The 25,026-nt window shown below is 39.8% G+C and overlaps 3 protein-coding genes across 9 annotated transcripts in view; 1 reads left to right on the top strand and 2 right to left on the bottom strand.

Moving 5' to 3' along the window:
• Positions 1–2,716: 2,716 nt before the first annotated feature.
• plin2 (perilipin 2) lies at positions 2,717–6,049 on the top strand. Its single transcript, XM_024287963.2, has 8 exons — positions 2,717–2,848; positions 3,043–3,085; positions 3,314–3,509; positions 3,705–3,787; positions 3,877–4,162; positions 4,602–4,780; positions 4,847–4,963; positions 5,037–6,049. The coding sequence occupies exons 2-8, from the start codon at positions 3,056–3,058 to the stop codon at positions 5,487–5,489; spliced, it is 1,344 nt and encodes a 447-aa protein (XP_024143731.1). The 5' UTR covers positions 2,717–2,848; positions 3,043–3,055; the 3' UTR covers positions 5,490–6,049.
• Positions 5,679–7,800, bottom strand: cdca9 (cell division cycle associated 9). Of its 2 annotated transcripts, none has more exons than XM_024287966.2 (10): positions 7,600–7,800; positions 7,373–7,499; positions 7,244–7,284; positions 7,129–7,180; positions 6,990–7,054; positions 6,832–6,893; positions 6,659–6,754; positions 6,512–6,593; positions 5,937–6,023; positions 5,679–5,847 (listed from the first exon to the last, which is right to left on the bottom strand). In XM_024287966.2, exons 2-10 carry the CDS (start codon positions 7,470–7,472, stop codon positions 5,803–5,805), a joined length of 630 nt encoding a protein of 209 aa, XP_024143734.1. In that variant the 5' UTR covers positions 7,473–7,499; positions 7,600–7,800; the 3' UTR covers positions 5,679–5,802. The 2 variants fall into 2 exon arrangements, with proteins under 2 accessions (XP_024143734.1, XP_024143732.1); XM_024287964.2 differs by having other exon boundaries at positions 7,373–7,504; positions 7,600–7,791.
• Positions 7,801–8,661: 861 nt separating this feature from the next.
• Positions 8,662–25,026, bottom strand: part of dennd4c (DENN/MADD domain containing 4C) — a 38,904-nt gene continuing 22,539 nt past the window's right edge. For 2 of the 6 annotated variants that reach the window (XM_024287824.2, XM_024287827.2), the window contains 26 exons: positions 23,764–23,908; positions 22,899–23,074; positions 22,686–22,786; positions 21,040–21,264; positions 20,618–20,763; positions 20,388–20,426; positions 20,017–20,147; positions 19,595–19,727; positions 18,163–18,369; positions 17,950–18,078; positions 17,726–17,873; positions 16,916–17,053; positions 16,556–16,672; positions 15,198–15,332; positions 14,072–15,114; positions 13,795–13,987; positions 13,359–13,456; positions 13,106–13,281; positions 12,884–13,036; positions 12,610–12,805; positions 12,423–12,536; positions 12,206–12,343; positions 12,003–12,120; positions 10,563–10,716; positions 10,417–10,481; positions 8,662–10,281 (listed from right to left, as the gene is read on the bottom strand). In XM_024287824.2, coding sequence (XP_024143592.1) covers positions 10,145–10,281; positions 10,417–10,481; positions 10,563–10,716; positions 12,003–12,120; positions 12,206–12,343; positions 12,423–12,536; positions 12,610–12,805; positions 12,884–13,036; positions 13,106–13,281; positions 13,359–13,456; positions 13,795–13,987; positions 14,072–15,114; positions 15,198–15,332; positions 16,556–16,672; positions 16,916–17,053; positions 17,726–17,873; positions 17,950–18,078; positions 18,163–18,369; positions 19,595–19,727; positions 20,017–20,147; positions 20,388–20,426; positions 20,618–20,763; positions 21,040–21,264; positions 22,686–22,786; positions 22,899–23,074; positions 23,764–23,908 — 4,555 coding nt within the window. In that variant the 3' untranslated portion in view covers positions 8,662–10,144. The remainder of the gene's footprint in view (positions 10,282–10,416; positions 10,482–10,562; positions 10,717–12,002; positions 12,121–12,205; positions 12,344–12,422; positions 12,537–12,609; positions 12,806–12,883; positions 13,037–13,105; positions 13,282–13,358; positions 13,457–13,794; positions 13,988–14,071; positions 15,115–15,197; positions 15,333–16,555; positions 16,673–16,915; positions 17,054–17,725; positions 17,874–17,949; positions 18,079–18,162; positions 18,370–19,594; positions 19,728–20,016; positions 20,148–20,387; positions 20,427–20,617; positions 20,764–21,039; positions 21,265–22,685; positions 22,787–22,898; positions 23,075–23,763; positions 23,909–25,026) is intronic. The other 4 variants (XM_024287826.2, XM_024287825.2, XM_024287828.2 and 1 more) reach the window with 4 other exon arrangements.

Genomic DNA, 25,026 nt, shown 5'->3' on the forward strand with positions numbered 1-25,026 from the left:
GAATAGAATAGAATAGAATACAGAGTTATTTATCCCACAAATGGGAAATTGCCTTGTTATAATAACAACCAAAAACAGCTAATAAATAATAAATAACACTATTAAAAACAACAGTAACATATACAGTAATATATAAATTAATTAGTAAATATATTACGACTGGAACCTTTGATTATTATTTGATATTTAAAATGCACAAAATTCCACTCCGATCATCTTTTCTCTATTGGAAATGTGTTCCCAGTGGTCTTTTATTAAAAATAGGCTGTTTTTAACAAAAATAAAGTAAAAACTAGGGACACAGGGAGTATTTTATATGTCACAAATACACAGAAACACAACTTTGAGTGAGTTTTTATATATATATATATATATATATATATATATATTTTATATATATTTTTATATATATATATATATATAATTATATATATATATATATATATATATATATATAAGCCGGAAAGAAGGAGATCAGTTTGAGATCTAAAGAAAAAAAAGAAAAAAAAATCTGGTTAGCAGTTAGATTTGAACCAAAAACTTTAGTTAAATTAGAAGTCAAAGTGTAGTTTGGAAATGACTTTAGAGGATAAATAAAACTGAACTTGTTGGCTGCAGTTTTGACGTATTCAAGGCAGGAAGGACAAAAATGAATACCAAAAACTAAATGATTACCGATCTGTATAAAGTTGACAGAAAAAACAGGACGTACAGTTCAGATCCAGAATCTGAACGTTCTATGAAAAATCTTAAATATTCATATCTGCTAAAATCAAAACAGAACACTGAGCCAGATGATACATATATCTAAAAATAGTTATTTGAACAATAATAATTCGTAATATCTTTTTTTCCTAGTTTTATATTTAAAAAGTGCTAAACTTTTGACTTAGTTTCACTTTGTTCAGGACTTTATCCGCTGATCTTTATGAGGTATGACTCAAAAAGATGAGTCTTGTCATGCAGTTGCTCTTTGATTCACACAAAGGCTGATCAAAGCAGTTAACAGAATGTGACCTGTACAATAAAACTTCATCTGATCAATGTCCAGGACAACGTGGAGACGGAGAGCGGACCTTAATCAGAACCAGCTGATTCTAGTGTTTGTTCCAACAGAACTTCAGCATCTGTGCTTTACTGCTTTCAGTATTTTCATACGAGGCTGATCAGAGTCTCATAAACGTTGATCAATTGGGTCGCACTAAGTTCCAGAAATCTAATGTGTCAGCCCTTAAGAAGCTAATATAAAGTCCACGTTTCCTCAGATGACCTTAAAACGCGGAGCACAAAAAAGAAGCTGGATTAGCACTTCATTCACAATATTCAAAAACAGCTACTAAAAGTGAAAGAAAAAGAAAAACAGGCGCTGACACACAAAAACAATAAAAGCTTGAAAATTAGAACCAGAGACCAACATCTGGCAAGCTCAGGCCTGCTTTTCTGAGGCCTGTTCAGCGTGGAGCAGCTGAGGCTTTTAAATCAGCATGTCTGTTAAAAGATTTGGAAATGCTTCATTGTGTAGCATGTGAACAAGATTTTCTTCCATCCATCCATCTTCTTGACCGCTTCTTCCCTTTCGGGGTCGCGGGGAGATTTTCTTTATAAGCAGAACTAACTATAAACTTGGTTTGCTGTCTATCATAGCCCACAGTCACATCTGAAAGGACAAAATGCCTTTTTTCAATATTTTTTTTGTCAGTTTCAAAGACATTGTGTGTAACAATTGACAGCAAAACAACTTTAATGAATTTACCATAATCATTTTAAGCAGTTTTGGATGAAGAATTTCTAAATCTTGAAATAAAATCCACAATTATCTTGTTTTTCTGTTTGTTTTTTTTATCAGAACAAGCAAGCTTTGTTGGTAAAAGATGTTTTGGTAAATTCTTATTTAGAATCCAAAGGAAAATTAAGACTTTCAGGCCTCCAACACTCATTATTTTACAAGCTTTTGTTAACTTGCAGCTAATTACATGAGAATTTTAGGACTTGAGGTGTTAAAATTGTTCAGTTACAAATCCTCCTGATGTCCAAGTTCAGATATTCCCCAATTAATCAAGGCTCTGTGCGGAAATTTGTAAATCCATCTAAATCAGAGTCCAACTTAATGATAATTATGTAAAAAGGAAAAAATAAAAGTAAAAAGAAGGATAATAGGGGTTTGAGTTCCCACTCAATTCTAAGCAATTAATTAAGCTACTTTTGACAAACCTAATATTAAATGGTTTGATTGAGTGTATGCATAAGTGTTAACATATCAATATATGATTAAGACTAAAATAAATGAATTATTTAAATGTATATGTAGATGTATGTGCAATTATATATGTTTCAATCAATTCATGACTAATTACCCTAAGATTTAAATATACATGCATAGATATATTTTTTCTGTTTTTTTTTTCTCTAGTTTGAATTGCTTGGAATAAACCAAATCCACATTATTATTGTCACAAATTATTTTTAAAAAATTATACTTTATTTCCCTATTAAAATGTGTATCTATTTCACACAAAAACACATACAAAGTCAACCAAGGACTAACTAATATGTTAATGTTGTTATATGTTAATAACCCATTTAATTATTCATCAAATCTCGCGTTTTTCCTCGACAAAAACTTCATAAAAGTCGTTTAATGAGTGTAGGTTTACTTCATGGAAAGTCCCCGGATGAACTTTTGTTCCGCTCACCTTTACTCTAGAAAAGTTTGTGACGCTTACGTCATGTCGATGCACCAACAATCGCGAGATTTGGAGCGAATATAAACAGTCGCCCACACCTCGGTTTTATTAGTTCGCGGACTAAAAACGAAATATAGTTGGGATTTTACGCTTTTAATACATTGGTAAGCGCTCTCTTTTTACTTCTTAACGTCGTGTATGTGTCTTACTGTGTTCTTAGAACAACTTTCACGCCTTTACTTTGGTCTATTTGTGATAAAAGTTCGCATTACGAAACTACTAGCGACACTTTATCCTCCTGCTTTTATTTGTGAATAAAAATCTATAATCAGCTTTAAAAGTGCGCTTTCCTTTCAAGGTCTTGAGCAGAAATGGTGAACGTTGAAGTTATCTCAAACCAGGTGAGTAAAGTTTTTCAAAACTTATTGTTTTCATAATGTTTTTAAGTGAAAATGAAACTATTTAACCTTTTTTTTAATACAAAATAAGATCATATAATGCTTTACTTTAAGATATTCTAATATGTCTGTATTAAAATATATTCTAGCTATGATTATATGGATGATATTAAAAGGTGGATGTTAATAAAGCTGGTATAACTCTTGTTTTTCTGCTGGTTTTGTGTGCAGAATGTGGTGGAGAGGGTGAGCAGCCTTCCTCTGGTCAGTTCCACCTACAGCCTGGTGTTCAGTGTGTATTCCAGCACCAAAGACAACCACCCTTACATCCGGACAGTGTGTGAGGCCGCGGAGCAGGGAGTCCGCACCATCACCTCTGTGGCCCTCACGACCGCCTCACCCATCATGGACAAGCTGGAGCCCCAGAGTGAGTAAATTTGACCCTTTATAATCCTACCTTCACGTGCTTTCAGAGATTATGAGGGTTCTATTTAAATAGGAGGGTAGTTCTTGAAACAGGAAGTTGATGAGAAACTATTAGTCATATGGATCTTTCACCTAGTTATGACTGCTGAGCAAATGAAGCCTAAGTATGTCTCACTGTAATAATTTCCATCTACAGTTGCCATCGCCAATGATTTGGCGTGCAAAGGTCTGGACAGGATTGAAAAAACCCTCCCAATTCTTCACCAGCCTTCTGAGCAAGTACGAGCCAAATTGCACAACACTGTGAACTGTGTTCGGGCTTACACAACTGGCTAAAACCCCTCCGTATCATTGCTGTAACCGCTCAGGTTGTTTCCAGTGCCAAGGGTGTGGTAACCTCTGCTAAAGATGCTGTGACCGGCAGAGTGTCGGGTGCCAAGGACTCGGTCTCTGGGACTCTGAGCAGTGTTGTGCAGAGGACTCGGGGCGCTGTGCAGGATGGCGTGGAGAAGACCAAGGCAGTTGTCAGCGGTGGTGTGAGCACGGTGCTGGAGAGCAGAGTGGTGCAGCTGGTCAGCAGCGGAATGGACACCGCCCTCAGCACATCTGAGAATCTGGTGGAGCATTATCTGCCTCTCACTGAGGAAGAAATGGGTGAGAGGCACAAAAACCTTAACTTTTTTTTTTGCTTCTTTTCCCCTATAAAATAAAGACATGTAAGGACGGTGAGCTTAGATGTTAGGAGAAACAGCCAGCTTGATCATATATTTGTTCAAAAGCATTTATTAAATCATAAAAATCAAAAATATAAGATTGTCTTATTTCTATGTCATACAGGTAGCTTTATAGTGTAAAGTTCTGTACATCTTTGAGGGCTGAACTACATTCTTAAAGCTTCATCTATATAAAACTCCTTAAAATTGTTTTTAAATCTTTGGGGTTTTACAATTAAAAAAATCTGAGTTTGGCCTTAAAGACACCTCTTGATTCACAATTCTTAGAAATATTCTTTGAAGATGTCCATGAGGAAAATCCCTCAAGAATATGTCATCAGAGTGGCTTTTTTAATATTTGTCTTCTTGTCTTGTGACAGAGCTGGAGGCAACAACTGTGAGCAGCTCTGATGTTAACGAGCAAAGCTACTACGTCCGCCTGGGCTCCCTCTCTACCAAGCTCCGAAAGAGAGCATACACTCGAGCCGTTGCCAGAATTCAGCACGGCAGGCAGAGAAGCATGAGGTTCATTTCTGAGCTCAACTCCACTGCTGACCTGGTGAGTCAGAAGGAAAAGCTTTTATTTGCCGTTTCAGTTCAGCGCTGACTCTTCTCCTCTGATTAGATTGAATACAGCAGAAAGAACATCGACAGCGCAAACCAGATGGTGAACAACAAGCTGAACTCTTTGGTACCATGGAAATCCAAAGAGTTGGTCCAAGAGAATGGCCACCAGGCGGAGGTAAGCAGCAAACAAAGACGTGAGTGATCATTTATTTAAAGCACAACTCTGAAAACATGTCTGCTCCTTCTAGATGATCGAGTCTCGCACTTTGGCTCTGGCACGCTCCCTCACCCAGCAGCTTCAGACCACATGCCTGGTCCTCGTTTCTGGCATGCAGGGTCTCCCCAATCACATCCAGCAGGAGGCGCTGTCCCTCACCCACTCAGCCGCTCAGGTCTACAACAGTTTCAGCAAAGCAGCAGCACTGGGAGACCTGCCAGACACAGTGTTAGCCAGCAGCAAAGTCCAGATGAGCAGAATGAAAGACTCCCTCGACGACATCATGGATTACCTGGTCAACAACACGCCGCTCAACTGGTTAGTCGGTCCCTTCTACCCTCGCCTGACCTCGCCACCCAGCCAGTTTGAAGCCTCTGCTGGGAGGAGCACCCCACCTGCGTCGCCAAAGCCTGCACTTACTCAGCCCCCCATGGAGATGCAGCCGCTCCTTCAGCAGCAGCCCTCTCCTCCAGCTTCTGAGTAACAGCCAACAGAGACGGACAGCATTTTCATTTGTAACCTTTATCGTTTTATTCTATAGAAGCAGATGTTTTCAACATTTGTAAGCTTTGTTATTGTCCCCAATGACAAATGTGAGCTTTTAGGATCAGTTAAAAACACATAATATTGAATCTGATCACATAATATCAAACAATAACGGGGACAAAGTACAACACATTTAAGAATTTTATTCAATTGTTATAGTTTAACAAGTTAAAAAAAACACCAATAAGACAAATATTACAGTCTGTAAAACATAATTCAGTAGAAACAGAAAATCCATGGTCCATCTCTGCTCATCGCTGACAGCGACTTTGCTGTGAAAGATACTCCATCAGACCCTAAAAACAGTTTAAAAAAAGGAAACTAATGCACTGAACCAAATTTAACTTTTTTTTTTTTAAGTTGTGAATGAAAAATTAGTTGTTACCGCAAGTTTCTGAATTTGACACCAGGCAACATCATCCAGTAACTCCCAGTTAATTTTATCCTTTGTCTCTTCAGAAAAGCTGACAGTCTACGAATAAAAGACAGCTGAGATCATCCAGTGTGACTCGTCTTATTTTCTAAAAATGAAGCTAATTTAGCACAGATTGGTTCAAGTCTGAAAATTAAAATTTTCTAATCAAACATTCATCATCTTTTGATTAATTTTCAAAGCTTTCCCAGTGGTCTTTTAAATTATAATTGCCTTTTTTTTAGCCAAAATCAAAAAACCTTTGTAATTTTCTAGGAAATAGTTCTGGAGAGCTTAAGTATTTCATTAGAAATGTACCTTTGCCAGTTGCTGAGAGCTAGGAACAGGCAGCTTGATACGTGCCCGGCATATTTTCTACATAACATTTTTAGTCTGCTCCTGATTCACAACAATTAGACCATCAAAAATACAATTGAGCTTAATTTTCTTAGGCTTCCATCATCAGAGAAATGCCAGAAGGGCATGCTAAAGACAATTTTCATTGAAGTGGGTCTAAAGGTGCCATTTTGTAAACTCATATCCGATACCTCTCCTCGTGCCGTTGTCACGGTGACATGTGCAGAAGATCTTGACATTGAACAGGGTAGATCACCAGCAGATACGACAGACCTGTGACGACAGATCTGTCAGCTTTAAGTTAGCCATAAGTGTGTAAACAAAGCAGCTCCACACACCTGAGCTTATATACATTCTGGTTTGGAATAGCCTGATCTGTCATCTTGCGACATGTCGAGCGGGCTTGGCCTCTTTTGGCTGCTGTAGTGGACCTCCTTTGGGAAAAAAAATATATAAAAGTTTGTGAGTAAAATATTTGCTCACTTCACACAATTTTATTTTACTTTCTTACACAAGGTTTCCAGTGCTGGCACTGGCAACTAATGTCCTGCTCCTCTCTGGTGCTTTAACTACCTGAAAGGCAAAATTGTGGAAATATTTCATCAGAGAGAGGGGGGGGGAAAAAAAAAAAAAAAAAAAAAGCAAAACAAATGTTACATTTTCCGCTACCTTTGGAGTTTTAAAAGACAAACTCTGGGCTGATGTGGCAGCAACAGGAGAATCAATTGCCTTCACTAAAAATTAAAATAAATGAACAAAATGAGTTGTAAAAAAAAATCAACTTTATCATAATTTAGCTAAAAGAAACCTTTTCTACTGGGCATCCTTCTGAGAGGTTGGGACATCTCACGTGACTCATTCTGTAAAATGACAGAAATATTTAAATCAAAGATATATATATGAAAAAGCAAATGATAACTCACCTTCATGGCTATGGATACTTCGCTAGCAGAAACTTCACTCTCTAACAAAAAAATATTTGAAAGTTACTTTTTTCCCCCATAAATATAAGTAATTTAAAGGTTAAAAAAAAAAAAAACGTAATGTCTTACCACTTAAAATATCCCCCACCAAAGTGCTCTGCAGTGAAGGAGGCATTTTCATCAGCTCCACCCTAAAAACTTTGTCCACCGTTGCTAACAAGTTCTCCATTTTAGCCTCGAGGTCGTTCAGTCGTTCCTGTGCTGTTGGGAGGCAAAGGAACAATTTTAAAACTTGGCTTAAAACATTTTTTTTTTTTTTCGTTTCTAACTTAAAATTTGCAAAAGTGACTAGCGACCTTCCTTCTCAAATTGCTGGATAAAAAGCGTGAGTCTATTCCGACGAATCTCCCGTCCCAAAAGCTCTTTATTGTTGAAGTTACCGGCGGCCTTCGTCTGTTTTGGCGGCATTTCTCTCTCCGGGATCATTTGATGACGTCACACGCATTGACAGCGCACCTGCTTCCTCGTGCGTTTTTAACAAAGCTAAGGTATTCATGCGCCGACGATGTGATGAGGTTTCTTTCAGCAGCCAAACCCGAAGAGCACCGCGGAAGGATACCACTTAAAAAAGTAAACTTCATTGAAAACCCAACATTTTGTTTTAAAAATGTATTAAGGTTCTGCAAAGTTTATTTCATTGCTTTGATATGTTTTGATAATTTCTTGTAAAGCTAGGGTCTTCAGAAAGAAAGCAGACCCATACCAAAGAAAATAATGTTTTTGGTCTTATTTTCATGTTTTTGTGGTATTTTTCTGGTGGTTGGGGACATATATAAAGAAAATTAAGCTTAAAATTGCATTTCTGAGTATTTCACTATCCAAATCGTTGGGAATAAGGAGCACATACAAAAGACTATTTGAAAATACTTGTAGTTGATGTAGAAACTACAATTAGCTCTGCTCCACCGTGATGCGTCCACTTGTAGATTATAGATCCATGTTCGTTTTCCTAGTCCAAGCTGGTATCTGGCTTAAAACTACAGCTGGGTGACAGGAAGTGGGGGTGGGCTTGCTCCATGCAGACGGTCCCACCCACAACTCAAGAGGTGAATTTCTAACTATACTAGGAAACAACAGGTTTTTAGAAATTTGCTAAAAATGGCAGAATCACAATTAAAATACCACTTTTAAAATAGATTAAAAAATGGTTGAAGTGTAAAGTAGTATTATTGCAGTTTCAATAATCGTGTTCTTTCTATATTCAGTTCCACTGGATTAAAATAGCAGGACAGCCTAAAAAATAAAATAAATGCTTTTTAGGGGGTTGAGTTCCTCCATTTAAATATTTCAAGTCTGCAACTAAACTTTGATCACACCAAAAAAAAAATAAAAACACAAAATACAAAACACTTGTTTAATCAGTTCACAAACTCATTTATTGCAGCACACTTCAGTATTGACATTCATTTCCTTTCCACAGGACGGCAAGAGATTATTTCATCTATTCTTTAAAAAAAAAGTCTTCTGTACAACTGAGATCAAATATACAAAGTCAGTACAGGATGGAATCCCTTAAGACAGAATAAAAGGGAAAATGGGGACATTAGCCATTAAAATTCCACATTAGTACAACATTTGCAATCCAAATTCAATAATACAAAAATAAATAATTGTAATTTTTCTTTTTTTGTTTTGAAGGAAAAAAAAAATTCTGGTGTACAAGTTGTTAAATGTTAGATGTGGTTTCATCCTCATCTCTCTGTGAAGGTTTTTAATCAATGCAGTGCAAAAGGTATTTTATACATCATCTCATCTGTACAAGATACACTCCCAAATCTACAAAACAATTTCTATCCATGTCCCAAAAGTTTCTCCACAGCATTTTCCGAGTCTGAACGCTCAAGCGTTCAGTGGAATGTCAAGTCAAAAGTTATTCTTTCTTCACAGCAGTACTGAAAAAAGCCCTTAGCACTGTAAAGCTCTAGTTTCTAGCATTATATCCAAAGATACACAGTAAACCTTTAAAAAAGCCATCCAGTCTGCATGTTTGTAGTTCAACAGTTCATTCAATGCTAGGAGAAAGCATAACCCAAGTATGCAAGAGTTCCATGTTTTACCCATAAGGCGTGTTAGCTTAAGTACAGCATTTTACTTTTAAAATGCACACGGTGGACTGATGACTGCAGGAGTTATTAGACCCTTCACCCAGTCTTTTTCTTTTTATTCTCAGTAGTGTGGCACTCACAATAATTTTGTAAGGTTTTGCTTCTTGCTGCAGACTTTTTTGCTTTGACCTCAGGTTATCTGGAATGTTTTAAGTCCAGTTTTTACTGATAATACACAATAGAACCTTGTATATTTACACTTTGATTATGTCAAAAATCTATACAGTCAATTCATCCTGTCTTAAAAAAAATCAACTGTTGGTTCTATATTTTTCTACTTAAAATGCATGTTAATGTTTTATTTAATCATCTTCAACCTATTTTTATGAAATGATGTCATTTTTTTTGTTTGGGATGAATAAATTACACTTTAATCTGTCTGTGAAACCATAGCTGGGGCTGCGCTCTCAACAGTTCGCAAAGAAGGAAGAAAAACACAAAGGAAGCTAACTCAAAGGCTACTCGCATTCAGAAGCACACACAAAGGGAGGTCCATACATTCTCTTCGGTTATTCATTCTGTACACAACTTTTGAAAATAGAAGCAGCTCAACTAATCAGATCATATTAATCAAGGCATTCTGAGTAGAGAACAGAGGGAGTCCCTGCTGAAGAAGGCTACCTGAAAAACCTTAAAACCAAAACACATGTAGAGTAGAAAAAAAAGTCACTTCCAAGACACTAGTACCATTTTTTTTTAATCGCTTCTCTTGTCTGGTAAGTTTTCACCTCTGTGCTCAGATGAAGGGGGCGCCGAAACATTTAAGGCACGACTGAACGCTGGGGGTAGGCGGTTGATCGATGTTCTTCAGAGATTTGAGCTGCTCTGGGCTCAGGTGTTCGTAGGCCTGCCGGTACTCCCGGTCAAACGCCTCTGAAAAGGACGAGATGAAAGGCAAACATCAAGAAAATATGTCTTAAAGTTCCAAGACATTATCTGGATGAATTAGGAAATTATTGAAATGCTTTGAATGTTAAACAACAAGCAGCAAAAGATGTATCCTCCCACCTATATCAATGTTCTCCCGTCCCAAGGCCACCAGTGAAAGAAACATAATTTCTCTGTAGATGCTCCTAGAGAGAATTTCAAAGCAGAAAAAAGGCGTCAATCCCTGAAGGAAGAATAAAGAGGAACTGAGGAAGAGGAGGGCGGACCTCTGTCGTTTGACATCTGGACGCCGCTTGATCTCTCTGATCAGCAGGTTGATCGGGCCGTAGACGTCGTTGGTCTGGATGTTGCGAACAATGGTGTTGAGAAGTGTGCGGATCTCTTGGTGGTCTGTTGGAGCCAAAGTACCCTTTTTCTCCACTACGAGCAAAAATCAGGAAAAGAGATCTGCTTCAGTAAAACATTCTTTCAGAAAACAGGGAATGCTCCTGACTAGGGATGGGTACGTAATTCGGTATCGACGTATTTGATACTAGGGACACTGTTTAAAAAGTAGATTTCTGTGCTTCCTTTCAGGCACCACTTGAGTTTAGTTTTTCTGTACAATATTAGCCAATTATTTTACCTTTCCAGCAATTCTGGGCGAGCTTATGCAAGAATGGGTGTGGCTATGAGGATCAGTCAAAATACAGGAGGCAAAACGAGCAAAAATTTGGCTGTACTTGATGGATTAGCGACGTGTACAATACTTCAAAAAAAGACTAGCCAGGATCGATTCAATTCCATTTTTTTCTATTCTTGCAATCCACTCAATTCAATTTTATTCAATTCAGTTTTAAGTTTACTTGGTTTACACATTTAGACACATTTGTTTAGAAATACATTAATATTCTATATATGTTTTGAAGATTTTCATATTAATCTGATACAGTTCAGATGCTGTAAAAATTATTAGTGAAATTATAATGAGATTGTTAAAACCATACAGCGTTACATGGATTCTCAAACACAGAAGCTCCAACAATTGTTCTGCCTCTCCTGGAGGGTGTTTCTGTTTGGCCACTAGGTGGCGATCACACAGAAGAAAATATGAGCAAATAACGGTCCTTAAGACCATCAATGGTTACTTGAAAAAATATGTCATTAAAAGAGTTTGGGAAATTCATGTCTTTGAGTTTATAAAGATTTTCATTTAGTCAGAAATGTATGTTCAGGTCGACCGAGCATTAGCATTAGCCGTCCAATGGGAAATCCCATTATACATTAGCATCAAGCTAGCAGACTTTAGCATTATGAGTTATATCGATCTCTACTTTTTTGGAGCGATTATTGATCTATTAAACTTTGATCAATTCAGATTGATTCATCGATTTTATCAATCAAGCAATGAGATACAACATCTTATGCAACATTCAGATCAGGCATGTTGCGTATTCATGAATGCACAGAATGCAGCTTGTTGAAGGCGCTTTTAGCATATGGTGTTCACACTGGACTATCGCTACCCAATAGCGCATGTAGTTAAAGTTTGGTGTGAAATGTCGAAGTGGTACAAATCTTTCAACAGGCTTTTTCTTTTACAGCTCTATTACAATATATGAAAGACTTTGTGTCATTGAATTCCTTTTGGAGTCAAACCAGTTTCAAAGTACCAATCCAAATAGAACCCACCCCTACTCTAGACACATTTTATCCACAACACTCACAGAAGGTCCTCCAGAGCAGGTAGAGGGGGTCGTCAGGTTCCTGGTGCAGGTTTATGTTGTCCCACAGAAGCTGTACAAATACCTGCTTACTGTCCTGAGACAGCGAGGTCAGAGGCAGCTGCAAGAATTACAGTCAAATTAAAGTCTGCAGAGTTTCAGTGGTTTTATGGAAAAATTCCTAAAAAATATTAATAAAATAGTACCTGTACTCCGTTGTTGCAGTGTTCAGAGTTGAGGATGAGGCCGGGAAGATGAGTGGGCAGCTCCAGGCGGCGGAAATACCACACCAGGTTCCAGAAAATAATAGGATGCTGGCTGAGGAACTTGTGTGTATAGATCACCTGAAAATAAAAGGATAAAAATAATCAACTGAAGGATCTTAACTATTTTCTGGGAACCGGGCTGAGTCGATGTGTTCACCTGATCTCCCTCGTTCTCCAAAAGTGTCTCCAGCTCCTTGCGAAGGACCAAAGGACTGAGGTACGGCACAGATACAGGTTTAGGGTTCGGTCGCTTTGTTCCAATGCCATCCTGCTTAACCAAGAAGTTCCACCAATCACTTTCAGGGTATTCCAGAGCGACTAAAAGGTATTTTGAGGAAACTAACCGACGCCTCCTGCAGGCTGCAGGGCAGGCTGGTAGTGGACACGCCATGCCCGGGCCTCAGAGAGTTGTCGAGGCTCTGCAGCGGACCTCCTACACTGTTGCTGCGCGTCAGTGAAGTCCCGCTGCTTTTCTGCTGCTTTCCTGCCTGGTGCTCCAGCAGACCCAGAGGGTCTGACTGCACAGGCTCAGGAACCAGACTGAAAACCACCACAAGTCCAGAAGAATGAAGACAAAGAAAGGGGAAACGACTCTGCTGCAATCAGCCCGTTTGTTACCTCTTCTGTGTTCCAGAATGACTGTCAGGAGTCTCCGTTGGCTCCTCCTCGGGGAAAGAGATGAGGTCTGGTGTCTTGATGTCAGAGGAGCTGCTGGGGGTGGGGTGGGTGGAGTGGAGACTGTCTCCTGAAGTACTTTGATTCATGTAGAACCTGCCAGAGTCGCATATGATTTAGATTCTCCAGTAGACCTGACGATTAAATCTAGACTCAGATTCATACCCGGGCACCGTGCGCAGGTCGTGAAACTCTACGTTCAGTAAAGGCAGGAAGGCTGTGCTGCAGAAGGGACAGTTGGTGTTGAGGTTGGAGTCATCGGCTGTCCAGCCGGCCATAATCTCTTCATCATAAACCAGGGCTTCACAGGAGCGGCACTGGGAGCAGCTGGACATCAGCACCTGTTAGTGAGAAAGGGGTAGAGGTCAGTCAGATTTCTTTTTGAAAGGCAGAATGGCGGCTTATGGGTTTGTCTGACCTCGAGCGCACAGTTCTGGTAGATGCTGGAAGAAGAAGCGTGATGTGAGGAGCTCTGCTCAGAGTCGAGGCCTCTGCCTGCTCGTCCTGGAGTCGGATCTGCAGATGGAGACGGTAAAAAAAAACGAGAATTATAATGTTTCGATGTAGATAAGAAAACTGTTATTAAATTCAGGAGGAGAACAATCAGATAATCAGCGATTGTTAGTGGGAAAATAAAAATATGAGCCTATTTATTTTCCCCCAAAATCACATAAGTTGCACCCCTGGCCAAACTATGCAAAAAATTCAACTTCTACTAAAAAAATCTGGTTTATGTCCTCCATCATCAGAAAAATGCCAGAAGAACATGTTAAAAACACAATTTTTTTTTTTAATCAAAGTGAGTCTTTAAGAGTGTGATCTCGGCCCTTTGCCGGTGTGAACGGGTTTCTTACGAGGCTGCTGGGTCCCTCTGCCTGTGTCACTGCTGCCGCTGCTGCTCCCCAGGCTGGTGGAGCTCCGGTTGAGACCGTTAGCTACCAATCCTGGGATGGACCTTCTGTCTGGACTCTCGTCCAAGTCATGAGCGGACAGCATGTGTTCATCTAAGTGAGCCGGGAAGCCCCCGCCTTTTTGTTCTGGTTCCTCCTGAAGAGAGAGAATTCACCAGAATTCAGTTGAAAGAGTTCCATCAATATTCAAAGAGAAATGATGAAGAAAAAGGTTGATGACCTCGTCGTCCGAGTAAGAATAGGCCGTGGCGACGGCCACCAGCACCTTGCTGGCCACATTCGCTGCCTGCTTCATTCCAGATTTAAGAACGTCAATTTTCGGTCCGGACAGCAGAGAGTCTATTTTGATGGCTGAAAAGGAGTTGAAGACAGAACCCAGGGACCCCCCCTGTGAGGTCTTGACCAGCGCCGTCAGCGAGGACGACCTTGGACTTGCTGCGGCGCTCGCCTTCGTCTTGTCTGCAAAGGTCCTGGAGCGAGACAGGGTCTTGGGGGAGCGTGTGGGGGTGTCGCCGGGCGAGTTGGTTGGAGTTTTGATGGGGGGCACGGGGAGGCTGGACCTCCTCTCCAGAGGCTGTTTGAGCTGGGGGGCGTCGGTGGAGTTTGTCTGTGGCTGCTGCTGCAGCTCCATGCTGGAGGATTTCGGGCCCATGGGGCTTCTCAGGTTCATGTACGTTTCGATTTCCTCCGCCAGATTTCGAGACACCACTGCAGGAACAGAGCGTGGGGGGTCCTGACTGCTGACAGACGCAGATTCTTCGCTCTCCGACACCAAAAGGGAAAGAGGGTCCGCCCCCGTCTTTACGTCTTCCCGCTCCAAGATGGCTCCTTTGGCTCCAGACTCGTCCTCCTGTGTTTCTGTGTGCTTCCTCTGTCGCTTCTCCATCTTTACCCCAGATGTCCCACTTTCTTCTGGACCTCTAGAGCTCTCCTTTTCTGGCTGCTTCTTGGCTTTATCGTCATCGGGTTCCTCCTCCAGGTCTTCAAAAAGTGCTTTGGAAACACTCTTTGAGGGCTGCGCTTGAGCTCCAGAGAAGGCTGCTGCCAGAATTCGAGCATCTGCGCCCATCTGGCTGGCCATGTGGTCCACTCCTTTCTCCTGGAGCATCCCTGCGCGAGTTTCAACGCTGAAGCTGCAGGTGCGCTCAGAGAAGGACTTCTGCCGCTGCTGCTGAAGCTGGTTGCTGGCATTTCCGGGCAGCGAGGAATCCTCGTCAGACAGCGACACGCTGTCGTTCTTACTGTGTCTTCTGAAGAGCTTTCCTGTTTTAAGACAAAAGGGTCGCTTACAATCTAACTTGAATTCTCACATAATTTTCCTGAAGCTGGAAAGAGTTCTTCCTCACCGACTTCCCTGCCCTCATCGAAACTTCCCGTGGAGAGCTTTACAATGCTGGGACCCTGTGAGGACCCATCCACTGGGCTGGGGGGCTCCGCCACAGCTACCGCACTGTCGACCGAGCCGGCAATATCGCCTTCTGCTTACGGATACAAGAAAAATACAACACAAAGACTGAGGACGTTGATACAGAATTCTAAGTTAAAAAAAATGATCCCTATAAGATCAAAGAGGTTGCAGACAACACTTAAATAATAGACAATCTTTGGCGTATCATAACTTTGCTACCGTTCACACATTTAACATGATTTGGCTGATTCTGACACAGAAATAAGGAAGCTTTTCTTATCGGCTTTTTGCTACGAAAAGTTGATTTGTAAAAGTTGCTTTTTCCTCGTTAGAGTCGGGTGATTTATTGCATAAACACCTCACTGCTGTAAAGTGTTGCATATCAGTACAAGGCTGCTTTTTTCCACTATATAGAATCAAGTTAATTGTGTGAAATGTTGAAGAGTGACGGTGTTTGACAGAATGTCAACACTAGATCTAAAGCTCAGGTGATCCAGGGGTAATAAGTGTTAACAAAGATGAAGAATATACACAAAGAATTCCTGGTCATATTTAAGAAAAAGTGATGTTTTTTTTCTCTTTTTTTCAGAAAATTTTGCAATTTTGGAAAAAACATGCCCTTAAGAATAAAATATATATATTTTTTTTTTACTTCAGCCTTTATAAACATAGTTCATGATTTTCTGCGAACATTTTAACTCCCTAAAAATCCAAATATGTTCAGTTTGAGTTCAAAGTCCCACTAAACCACATATTTTTGTTAAATGGTTCCAAATAGTCTTTTATTTAAGATTGGGCTCATTAAAAATACAATTCTGGGTTGTGGGCGGGACAGTTTGCTCGGAGGAACCCCGCCTCCTCCCAGACACTGAGAGTGATGTTTGCACACTCATGTGTGAGATTATTGCCTCAAGCTAACACTAGTGAGTAATATCTGATCAATCCAGCTGTACAGTGGCCAGCTCAGATGAGCACATGAAGCTCATCATTTCTTACACCCCTAAGCTTAAGTGGAGGATAGAGACTTTGGCACGCCCATTTGAGTAACTCCGTTATTAGTCTGAGCTTTTTCTAGCATCCAGTTTTCTGATCCAATGCGATTTGGGTTAAGAAATACTCAGTAATGACATTTTAATCATAAATTCTTTCGAATATGTCCTCTATTATGAGTAAAATTATATAAGAACAAGTTAAAAACACAAAAAAGACAATTTTCATTGGAGTAGGTCTTTAATTTCCTAAAACTTAAAGCTGGGGGATTTAGGATTAAGTTAAAATTATTAATTTTTTTTATACCTTTATGGTTTGCTTCATCCTTGTTTCTCTGGTCGTTTGAAATCCCAGATGTTTGAGATTCTGTTGGCTCCTGGTGAAGCTCATCCTTCGAACCGTAACCTTGATCAGATTGTCTCCCTGCAGATCACAAATTCACATCAGAATTGTCAAAATGGCTTTAAATGACTTTTTTTTATCTGCAATATGAAATGTTTTAACTTAATCACTGTATGCACATGTTTATATTTTGTCTATATATTTTTTTCTGCACTAATATGGTGACAGCTTTTAATCTCATCATACATATCTATCCTATCTTATCTATTCCATCCATCCGTGTTCTGTTATGCAGCCGTGGGATTCAGAGAGGAGAAGGATTACCTGCACTGCAGTGACCGTCTGCCGCGTCTTCTTTTTTGGCAGCAAACAGGTTATGTTCGCTGTTGACTTCACAGGAGCTGTCAACACTCCCGTGACTCAAGTTGTCGACATCAGTCACTTCTGATTCTACTGATCCAGCTACACAAGAAATAGGAGGAATATATTAAAGATAAAACAACAAAAAGAAGACGAGAAAGTGTGTAACTGTAGTTTCACAACAGAAGATAAGCTTTGATGCAGTTTATTACCAATTTAATTCAATTAAAAGTTGGAGAAAAAGAAGAAGTTGGTGTTGAAAACTTTTATAAATCTTTTTTTGTAATGATTAATCTAGCTTTTATTTTAGATTTCGATTAGATATTTTTATATATAATATTCAGGAGTGTGTAGACCAAATCTCTATTACAAAAACTACTAAAATTAAACTTCTTGTTTTTCAGCAGCTTAAAGTAAAGTTATCACTTCCCCATTTCTTTGGCTCCGGATAGAAATCTCCATATTTTCCAACCATGTGGTTGTAAGATTAGTTCGCATTGGTTGATTTCATGTGCTGAATACTGGATGTTTACATTAGAAATCCAAAGCTGGTGGATTTTTGGTCATACAGGCTAGGCCCTGAGCGAGGCGGAAAGGGATCTCTGCTGTTAAAAGGTTTAAAGCTTAGAAGTAAAAAAAAAACTAGATCGCCAGTTAAATTAGTATTTTTTTATCAAAATACGTGCACGCCCGTGGGGGGAGTGGGGGTCCCCAAACTGTTTAAAATGGCTAGGACCAGCCCTGCCCTGCAGACATGCTGACTTTGATTCCCACCTGTGGGTGTTCCGGGGGATTCTTTGTTGGAAGCCGTGCGGTTTTGAGAGTGCTTGAACTGAACCACTCCTCGGAGCACGTTGCGCACCTTCGTCCACATGAAGAGGCCGCTGCGGTTCCGGCTCGGCCACGGGCTTTCCAGGACGGCCTAAAGAGAACAGGAACAGGAATGAGGACAAACCAGCTGAGAATGAGCTAAACAAGCCGCTCCTGCAGCCTAAAACCTTGTTGTAGTATCCGTAAGTGATGGCGTTGGGGTGGACTCCGGCTTTCTTCATCTCTACCAGGACTCGCACGGCCATAACAGGGAGTCCCCACACGCCGCACAGCTGCATCACCACCCTGTAACACACCTGACAACCAATCCAAGAGGTTTCACTCACGCACTGAAAATACAGAATGAAGCAGCACAACAGTCCCAAATCTAAAGGCTCTACCTCATCCAACACCTCCACCTCAGTGGCTCTCATCTTCAGCAGCACGTTGTACGCCTGCTGCATGGCGCGAGGCTTGGATTTGGCCAGCCGCACGGCCACTGGGAGGCAGATGAACCACAGGCTGTAGCAGTGGCTGAACAGGCAGCGGGCCCAAAGCGTCGGGTTGGAGTAGAAACGCTTCGCCATCTTCAGCGCCAGCTTGATCTCCTGTTGAGTCAAAGTGTTTTGTTTTTTTTTTAGATGTGAGCTTCTGTAACTTGGACACCTAAAAAAAAACTTCCTAATCCAAGAAGTATTAACAGAATTATTTTATAATAAAAGTAATAAGTAACCAGGAAAAGTGCTATCTTTGTTACGTAAAAAACCCCCAACTATTTCTGCATGTCAAATTTGATTTACTTTTACAAATCTGTTTAGACAATAGAAATGAGTAAAATAGATGTGCAGTTGTATATGACCTTTGTTTATCGTAGGGGTTACGTAACTTGCATTAGATGTTTTGAAGGCTGTAAAATTCTTCACAACAAACTTTATATACTTTCTCAGACAGACCTAAACATTTGCACATATTTCTCTTGTTTAAACTCTCAAAGTTTAAACTTTCATAGAAAATAAATCCATTAGTAGAGAATGCAAACAAAGATCTAATCACAATCGAAGATTTATGAAGATTTAGTAAACTGAAAGCAGTCTGGATAGGAGAGCACAGAGAAGATTAACTGAAAAGGTCAACAGCCAATCAGGACAAAGGACACTACAAAAAAAAGGAAGCGTGCAAAATTGTTTAAAAAAATGTGCAAAACAGCAAGACCGCAGAAGGTGAATCACAATATCACAAGGGAAAACTTATCTTTATTATATTAAATACAGTAAAAATAGTTTCTAAACAGTGAAAAAATAAGAATAATGTCATGAAAGCGACAATCCTGGGGAGTAAAACCTCAGCGGAGGTTCAGAGATTTTGAGACCAAAGGAGCAACAAGGGAGTCACTTCTGGTGAGGAAATGAATCCCGCCCTCGCTAGCAAGTTTTTACTCCAAAACACTAACTGTACGAGAGAAATATAATTAAAATGTAAGTTACTTTAATTTTGACTCGTAAGTTATAAGCAATCTCATAATATAAGTATGTATTTTTAAAGTTACAAAAAACGTAACAAGTAAACAACCTAGTATTTCTTTTACGATAAAGGTAAACATTTCAGTAACGTAAAGTGAGTTTAATTTTTTTGTTTAAATGAAATGAATTGAACTTGAAAATCTTGTAAACTGCTCTGGTAAACATTGGTGCTTATTTTATTAAAAATTAAAAGTTAAAAGATTAAAATAGACACTCAATATTCATTAACAGCTTTACAAAAACAAAGTTTCCTTTCTGGCATTAGTTTAATCAGTGTTATTAACTCCTGTTCTGCGTGTGAAGGCGTGTTTACCTGCTTTGTCCTTTTAGCCAGCAGCGCCGGACTGTTGCTCAGGGTAGCCCTCGCTGCTCTGCTGTTCAGAGACAGCCGCGGTTCTCGGGGACGATCAAAGAGGCTCAGCTGCAGGTTGGGGAAACTTTTATAGCTGGTGTGAAACAAAAGAGCTGTTAGATCTCATGGGCACAATGAAAATACTAAAAGAGCATCTCTGATCTTTCATCAATTTTACTGTATCGTCTTCTGGGACACGTCTGCTCCAGATTCACAACAATTTGAATAAAGAAATAATCAATAATGCAATTTTATGTAGCTTTATTTTAAGTTTTAATATAAATGTCTTTAAATATGTCCTCCATCATCAAAATAATCCTACAAGAACACAATTTTCAGTTGTTTAAAAAAAGAAAAAAAATGCTGCAGTTAAGAAGATTTACTTGTAGCGAGGCGGCGGGTCGGGTCCGTCGTCAGGCGGCGCTTCAGGAGGCATGACGAAGACGGTGTGCTCGCTCCTTTGAGACTCATCCAGCTCCAGCAGTTTGGTGTCCTCGGATAACTCTCCTTCGACCTGCAGAGCCAAAGGTGCAAGATGTTAAAATCGGGAAAAACGTAACTTCCTGTAAATAATGTTACAACATTTTATCATCTGCACCAGGAGGTCAGTAAAAGACGATCATTATAGGAATGAAGAGGAGAGAAAGCAGGAAATTTCCTTTCCCTTGCTGGTATTTTATTATCTTAATCCTACATTACAAACATTGAAGGACAACCAGCTACGAGAGAATTTCACTACAGTGATTGCAATTACCTTCGTACCCTTGTCGGTGATTTTATCAGAGGGAAAAAGCTGCAAGAAAAGGAAAGAGACCAAAGGCAACAGAATGAATCAGAGGAAATTTTGGCTTCCTTAGCCTTTCGCAGCGTGTTAATGTTGATTTGTAATAAACCTCTGGAAGACAATAGGTTCTCCCTGGAAGCGAACCAAAGCCGGAAGACAAAAACAAAACAACGAGGGCCCGACGAGCGGCTACTAATCACCTTCTCCACGCAGTCATCGAAAAAGGCCAGACCCGTGTCCTTGTCGCTGACGAAGGTGCACTCCTCGATGAAGCGGATGAAGATCTGGGTCTTCGTAAGCTGGGAGTAGAACTTCTGATGAGCACGGTCTCTGCTTTTGAGAAACCCTGCAGGAGTGCAACAACACTTAATGAGATAATGAACAGGCCCAAGAAAAACGACTGCTTCATCCAGCTATGATCGATTCAAAAGATCGAAGTTCAAAAGATGGAATTCTTGGCAACAACACAAAAACTCTCAATCTAAGTTTTGAGATGAGGAATTGATTTCTTTAATGGCTGAAACAGCCCTGAAACAAAGGCATCAAGAAATCAATAGCAGTACACTGTACAGGAAATGACAAACCCTTCCCGGTGTGATGATTTGTGGCGTCATCTGCTCACCTTGCAGGTCGTAAAGGGAATCTGCAGCCGTGGCCTTTTTAGAGGGCGCCTGGGTGATGGGTTTGAGGTAGGAGCGGTAGCCCTTCAGGATGGAGGCCATGAAACGCAGGAAGGCCTCTTGGATCTCCATCTCCAAGGCCATCTTCTTCTTTTGCCACGTGAAGTCTGCCTCGATCGGGGTCAGGTCCAAAGCAGAGTCTTCGAGCGGCGTGTGGCGCATGGAAACTGAAATACATGAGGGGGAGTTAGAGATTTTTTTTTGTATCTTATTGTGTTTTATAAATCACTTTGTGAGTGTTAAAGAACAATTAAAGTTCCTGAAGTCACTATAACTTCCAAGTTGTCTAAAAAAATGGATCTAACATGATCTAATTAGGAAAGTTTTTCAATAGAAAAATAGTCTTTGCTTAGGAAAATATGTCTTGGCGACCAGATTTTTTTTCTTAAAGGCCCTATATTACGCAAAATCGACTTTTTGAGCTTTTAAATGTATTATACCGTTCTCTCCTCCCTTTAAACAATCCCAAAGTGATATTTTGATCCGTTCACGCATTTCGCCACTCAGCTAGTGGTGATCAATCGCTAACTTCACTGCTCATCTAGCAAAGCTAAGCCGCTGACTTTGCCCCTCAGCTACCGGTGCTCAGCTGCTAACTTTACCGCTAGCTTCACTGCTCGGCTAGCGGTGCTCAGCCGCTAGTCCTGGCCAATGCTACAACCAGTATAGCGTTGGCCGGGGCTGTTAAAGGCAGATATGTGGTGTGCACATATTTACAAGAGTTTGGATATTTGTATTTGTGGGTGAAACACACACACGTTACCAAAGCTGGCTCTAGGTTAACGTCATAAAATAGGCAGCACCCAAAAGGAGCGAAAGGCGGTGCATCAGAGAATGAGCCGTTTATTTCCGGGTAGGAAAAAAATTCATGAAAATAGTTCATAGCTAATTTGCTTTTTAGTTTTCAAAAGGTAATATATGATCATACGTATATGCGGAAATAGTTTACTCTGAAAGACTTAAGAAAAGCATGGTATAGGCCTTTTAAAATTAGAATTCTTTCTAAGACCATTTTTCTCACCCCATTGGCAGATTTTTGCTTAAAGATTTTTTTATTTCATTTTTAGAATTTTCTTCTTAGAAGGAGGGTCTAAGTCCAGGGGTAACTTTTTTATTTAGTCTTTTTAGTCTAGCAATCAGCTATTGTTTATATCTTATGACCGACCTGCTTTTGTAAAATTACCAGCATGAAGCCCAATGAGGCAAAATTGAACTCAATTTAATTGGATTAAATAAAAAGAAAAAAAAAAATCTTTGCTTTTTTTATGCTTGCTACCATCTTTTTACTTGACTGCTGCATTTACTAATAAACTTTTCATACTAATTTTATTTCCTTATATTTAAGAGTATTTTTGAGGACAAAAACTGCACTGATATCAGAACTACAGTGACTGTTAAATTAGCTTTCAGTATAAATTGAGTTTCTTTCTTTCTGTTTTGGAATATTTTACATCATAAACTTCCTAGTGTTGAATTTATTTTGACAAGCACTAAAAATATCTACTTTGAGTTAACTCTGAGTTTGAAATCACGCAGTTTTGCTTATGTTTGAACTCTATTTTTCAAACAAGTGAGTTCCTGTTGGTACCTGTGAGTAGCTGGTGGTGCAAGTTGCTCAGGGAGTTGATAAGACTCTTGCAGGGCTTCTTTGGGAGGTTCTTCCAGTTGCCGTGTTTCTTCTCATCAGATCTGTAACGTTCAAATGTCATAAAGTTAGTCAAGAAGAGGAGAGCATTAACATATATTAGAAGCTGAGTAGAATTTGCTAAGGGGGTAAATATGCAGCAGATTCCTGGCATACAGATAGATGGTGTTTGTGTCCAGATCCACACAGATGACATCCGGCGGGGGGTCGTACAGGTCGAAGTAACGGGAATCGACGCCCACTATGAATGGACAGGGGGCGTTCAGGACTCCAGCTAGAGACAGCGGGCACAGAGGGATGTAGGGACACTGCCACTGGAAGGGGAAGATCATCTGCAAAGAGGCAACACAACAGAAAGGGTCACAAGATCTGCAGTCACAGCATCATAACTAGTCTTAGAGAAAATGTTTTATAATTGAATTCTTATAAATATATAACAGCTACATGTTATACATGACTGACTTTATGGTCACACAAACATCAATAAAACATATTCTTCTAAATGGTAAGGTGGGATTTTCCGGCTCTCACTTGATTATTAAGAAACTGAACCAAGTGGTTCTTTCAATATTAAAGGTTGCAGACTCCAGATCTAAAGCACCAGTAAGTGATTTTTGACATTTGAGAAATCTTCTAGGATTGTGACATCCTGTGTGTTCAGACACCTGCAAAGCCAGATAAAAGGAGTGAAAGTTCACAGATAAGAGCATTGGGTCACCTTACCGCTGATAATTAAAGTAGATACAGAACTCTAGCAGCAAAGTATTAATAAACTGAAGAGTGTCTGATGCTTCCAATTTAATAAAATAATCAACAATCATGGCTGATTTGGAACAGTCATTTTAGTCTGAACAAAAATAGATGCAGGTGTGTGATTAAGACCAGCAGGATTGACAAAAACAACCTGAATTTGTATTCAAATTACGCCAAATCTGACTTTGTTTTTGTACATTTAACATGGAGAGAATATTTTTTATGTTTTTTTTTTTTAGAGGGGGTTTGCAAACTATAGCATACTCACAGCTACTACAGCCTCGGCCACTCCGGTGAGCACGGCGGGCCGCAGCGAGTGCAGCAGGATCTTGCTCTCCAGCAGCACGAAGTGCAGCAGCGTGGCGCAGTTCTCCGACCCCAGGTTCATCAGCAGCGTTCTGTGGTCGGCCCCGCTAACAGTGGGGAGGGGAGAGGGCAGAACAGAGGAATGAGCTCAGGCAGAGAGGGAAAACAAAAACTGACAGAAGAGGAAAAGGGAAAATTCAGGATGAAAGAAGGAATGAGGGGAAAAAAAGCTGGAAAATGTTTTTTGACTAGACTAAGTGGTATTGTGGAACAAAGTAAGAACTGTGAGCAGAAACACTGACGCACCCAGTTTAAACTGGTCCAAGCAGCACTGATAGTATCAGGACTTCACAAAAATATACTAAATTCCAGCTGACAAAGGCTAAAAATGGCATTGAGGCTTCAATGACTAATATTCATTTCTGTTCTTGAGATGTTGAGAGAAAACCCAGACAGTTGAACTGCTAACATCAGATAAGTGAATCCTCAAGCACAAAAAATGAACTTTTGACCTTAAAAAATGTGAAACTTCAAGAAGTCTGTATGTGAGAACTGAACTGAGTGACTCCTCCCCCCTGGTGCTCCAAATAAGAAGTACCCTCTGGTTACAAAAAGCCAAAATCCTATAGACTTCCTTTGAGAATGCTAATGCTATATTTTTAATTATATTTTTTTCTTAAGTCCAAGTAATTTAAGTTATAAACTGGTCAATCAGATGTCTCAATAAGTGATACCACTTTCAAGTGGTATAAGTGTAAACTTCTAATAAGCTCACTGCTGATTGGCGAGAGTGGTTGCTATAGAAACACTGACTCAGACCGACCTGGACTCTGGCTCCGATACGGCAGCAAAAATAATGCCGATCAGATTGACTGAATTTGGCTGAGAGTTGAATGTAAACAATTTTTTTCTTTTATATTTGTAACACTCACTCGGTCCAGTTCTCTTATACAGTCATTATGGTTACTAACTCGTAGATCATTTGGCACCTTTGGAGTAATTTCATTTAAATTATTTCAAATAAAAGTGACAGAAAATAAATGTGTTCCCTTTAAATATATTTTCTCAACTATTAACAGTAAATATTGATAATTATAAGATATTTAGTAGACAAAGATTGCATTTGGCAGCTATAAGTATTCCTACAGCTTTGCCAAAAGTAGCTGCTGATAAGACGATGACTCAGTGTTCCCTCACTATATCGCGGTTCACCTTACGCAGAGCA

Source organism: Oryzias melastigma, linkage group LG18, assembly GCF_002922805.2.
Source record: "Oryzias melastigma strain HK-1 linkage group LG18, ASM292280v2, whole genome shotgun sequence".
In the NCBI taxonomy this organism is placed as follows: Eukaryota; Metazoa; Chordata; class Actinopteri; order Beloniformes; family Adrianichthyidae; genus Oryzias; species Oryzias melastigma.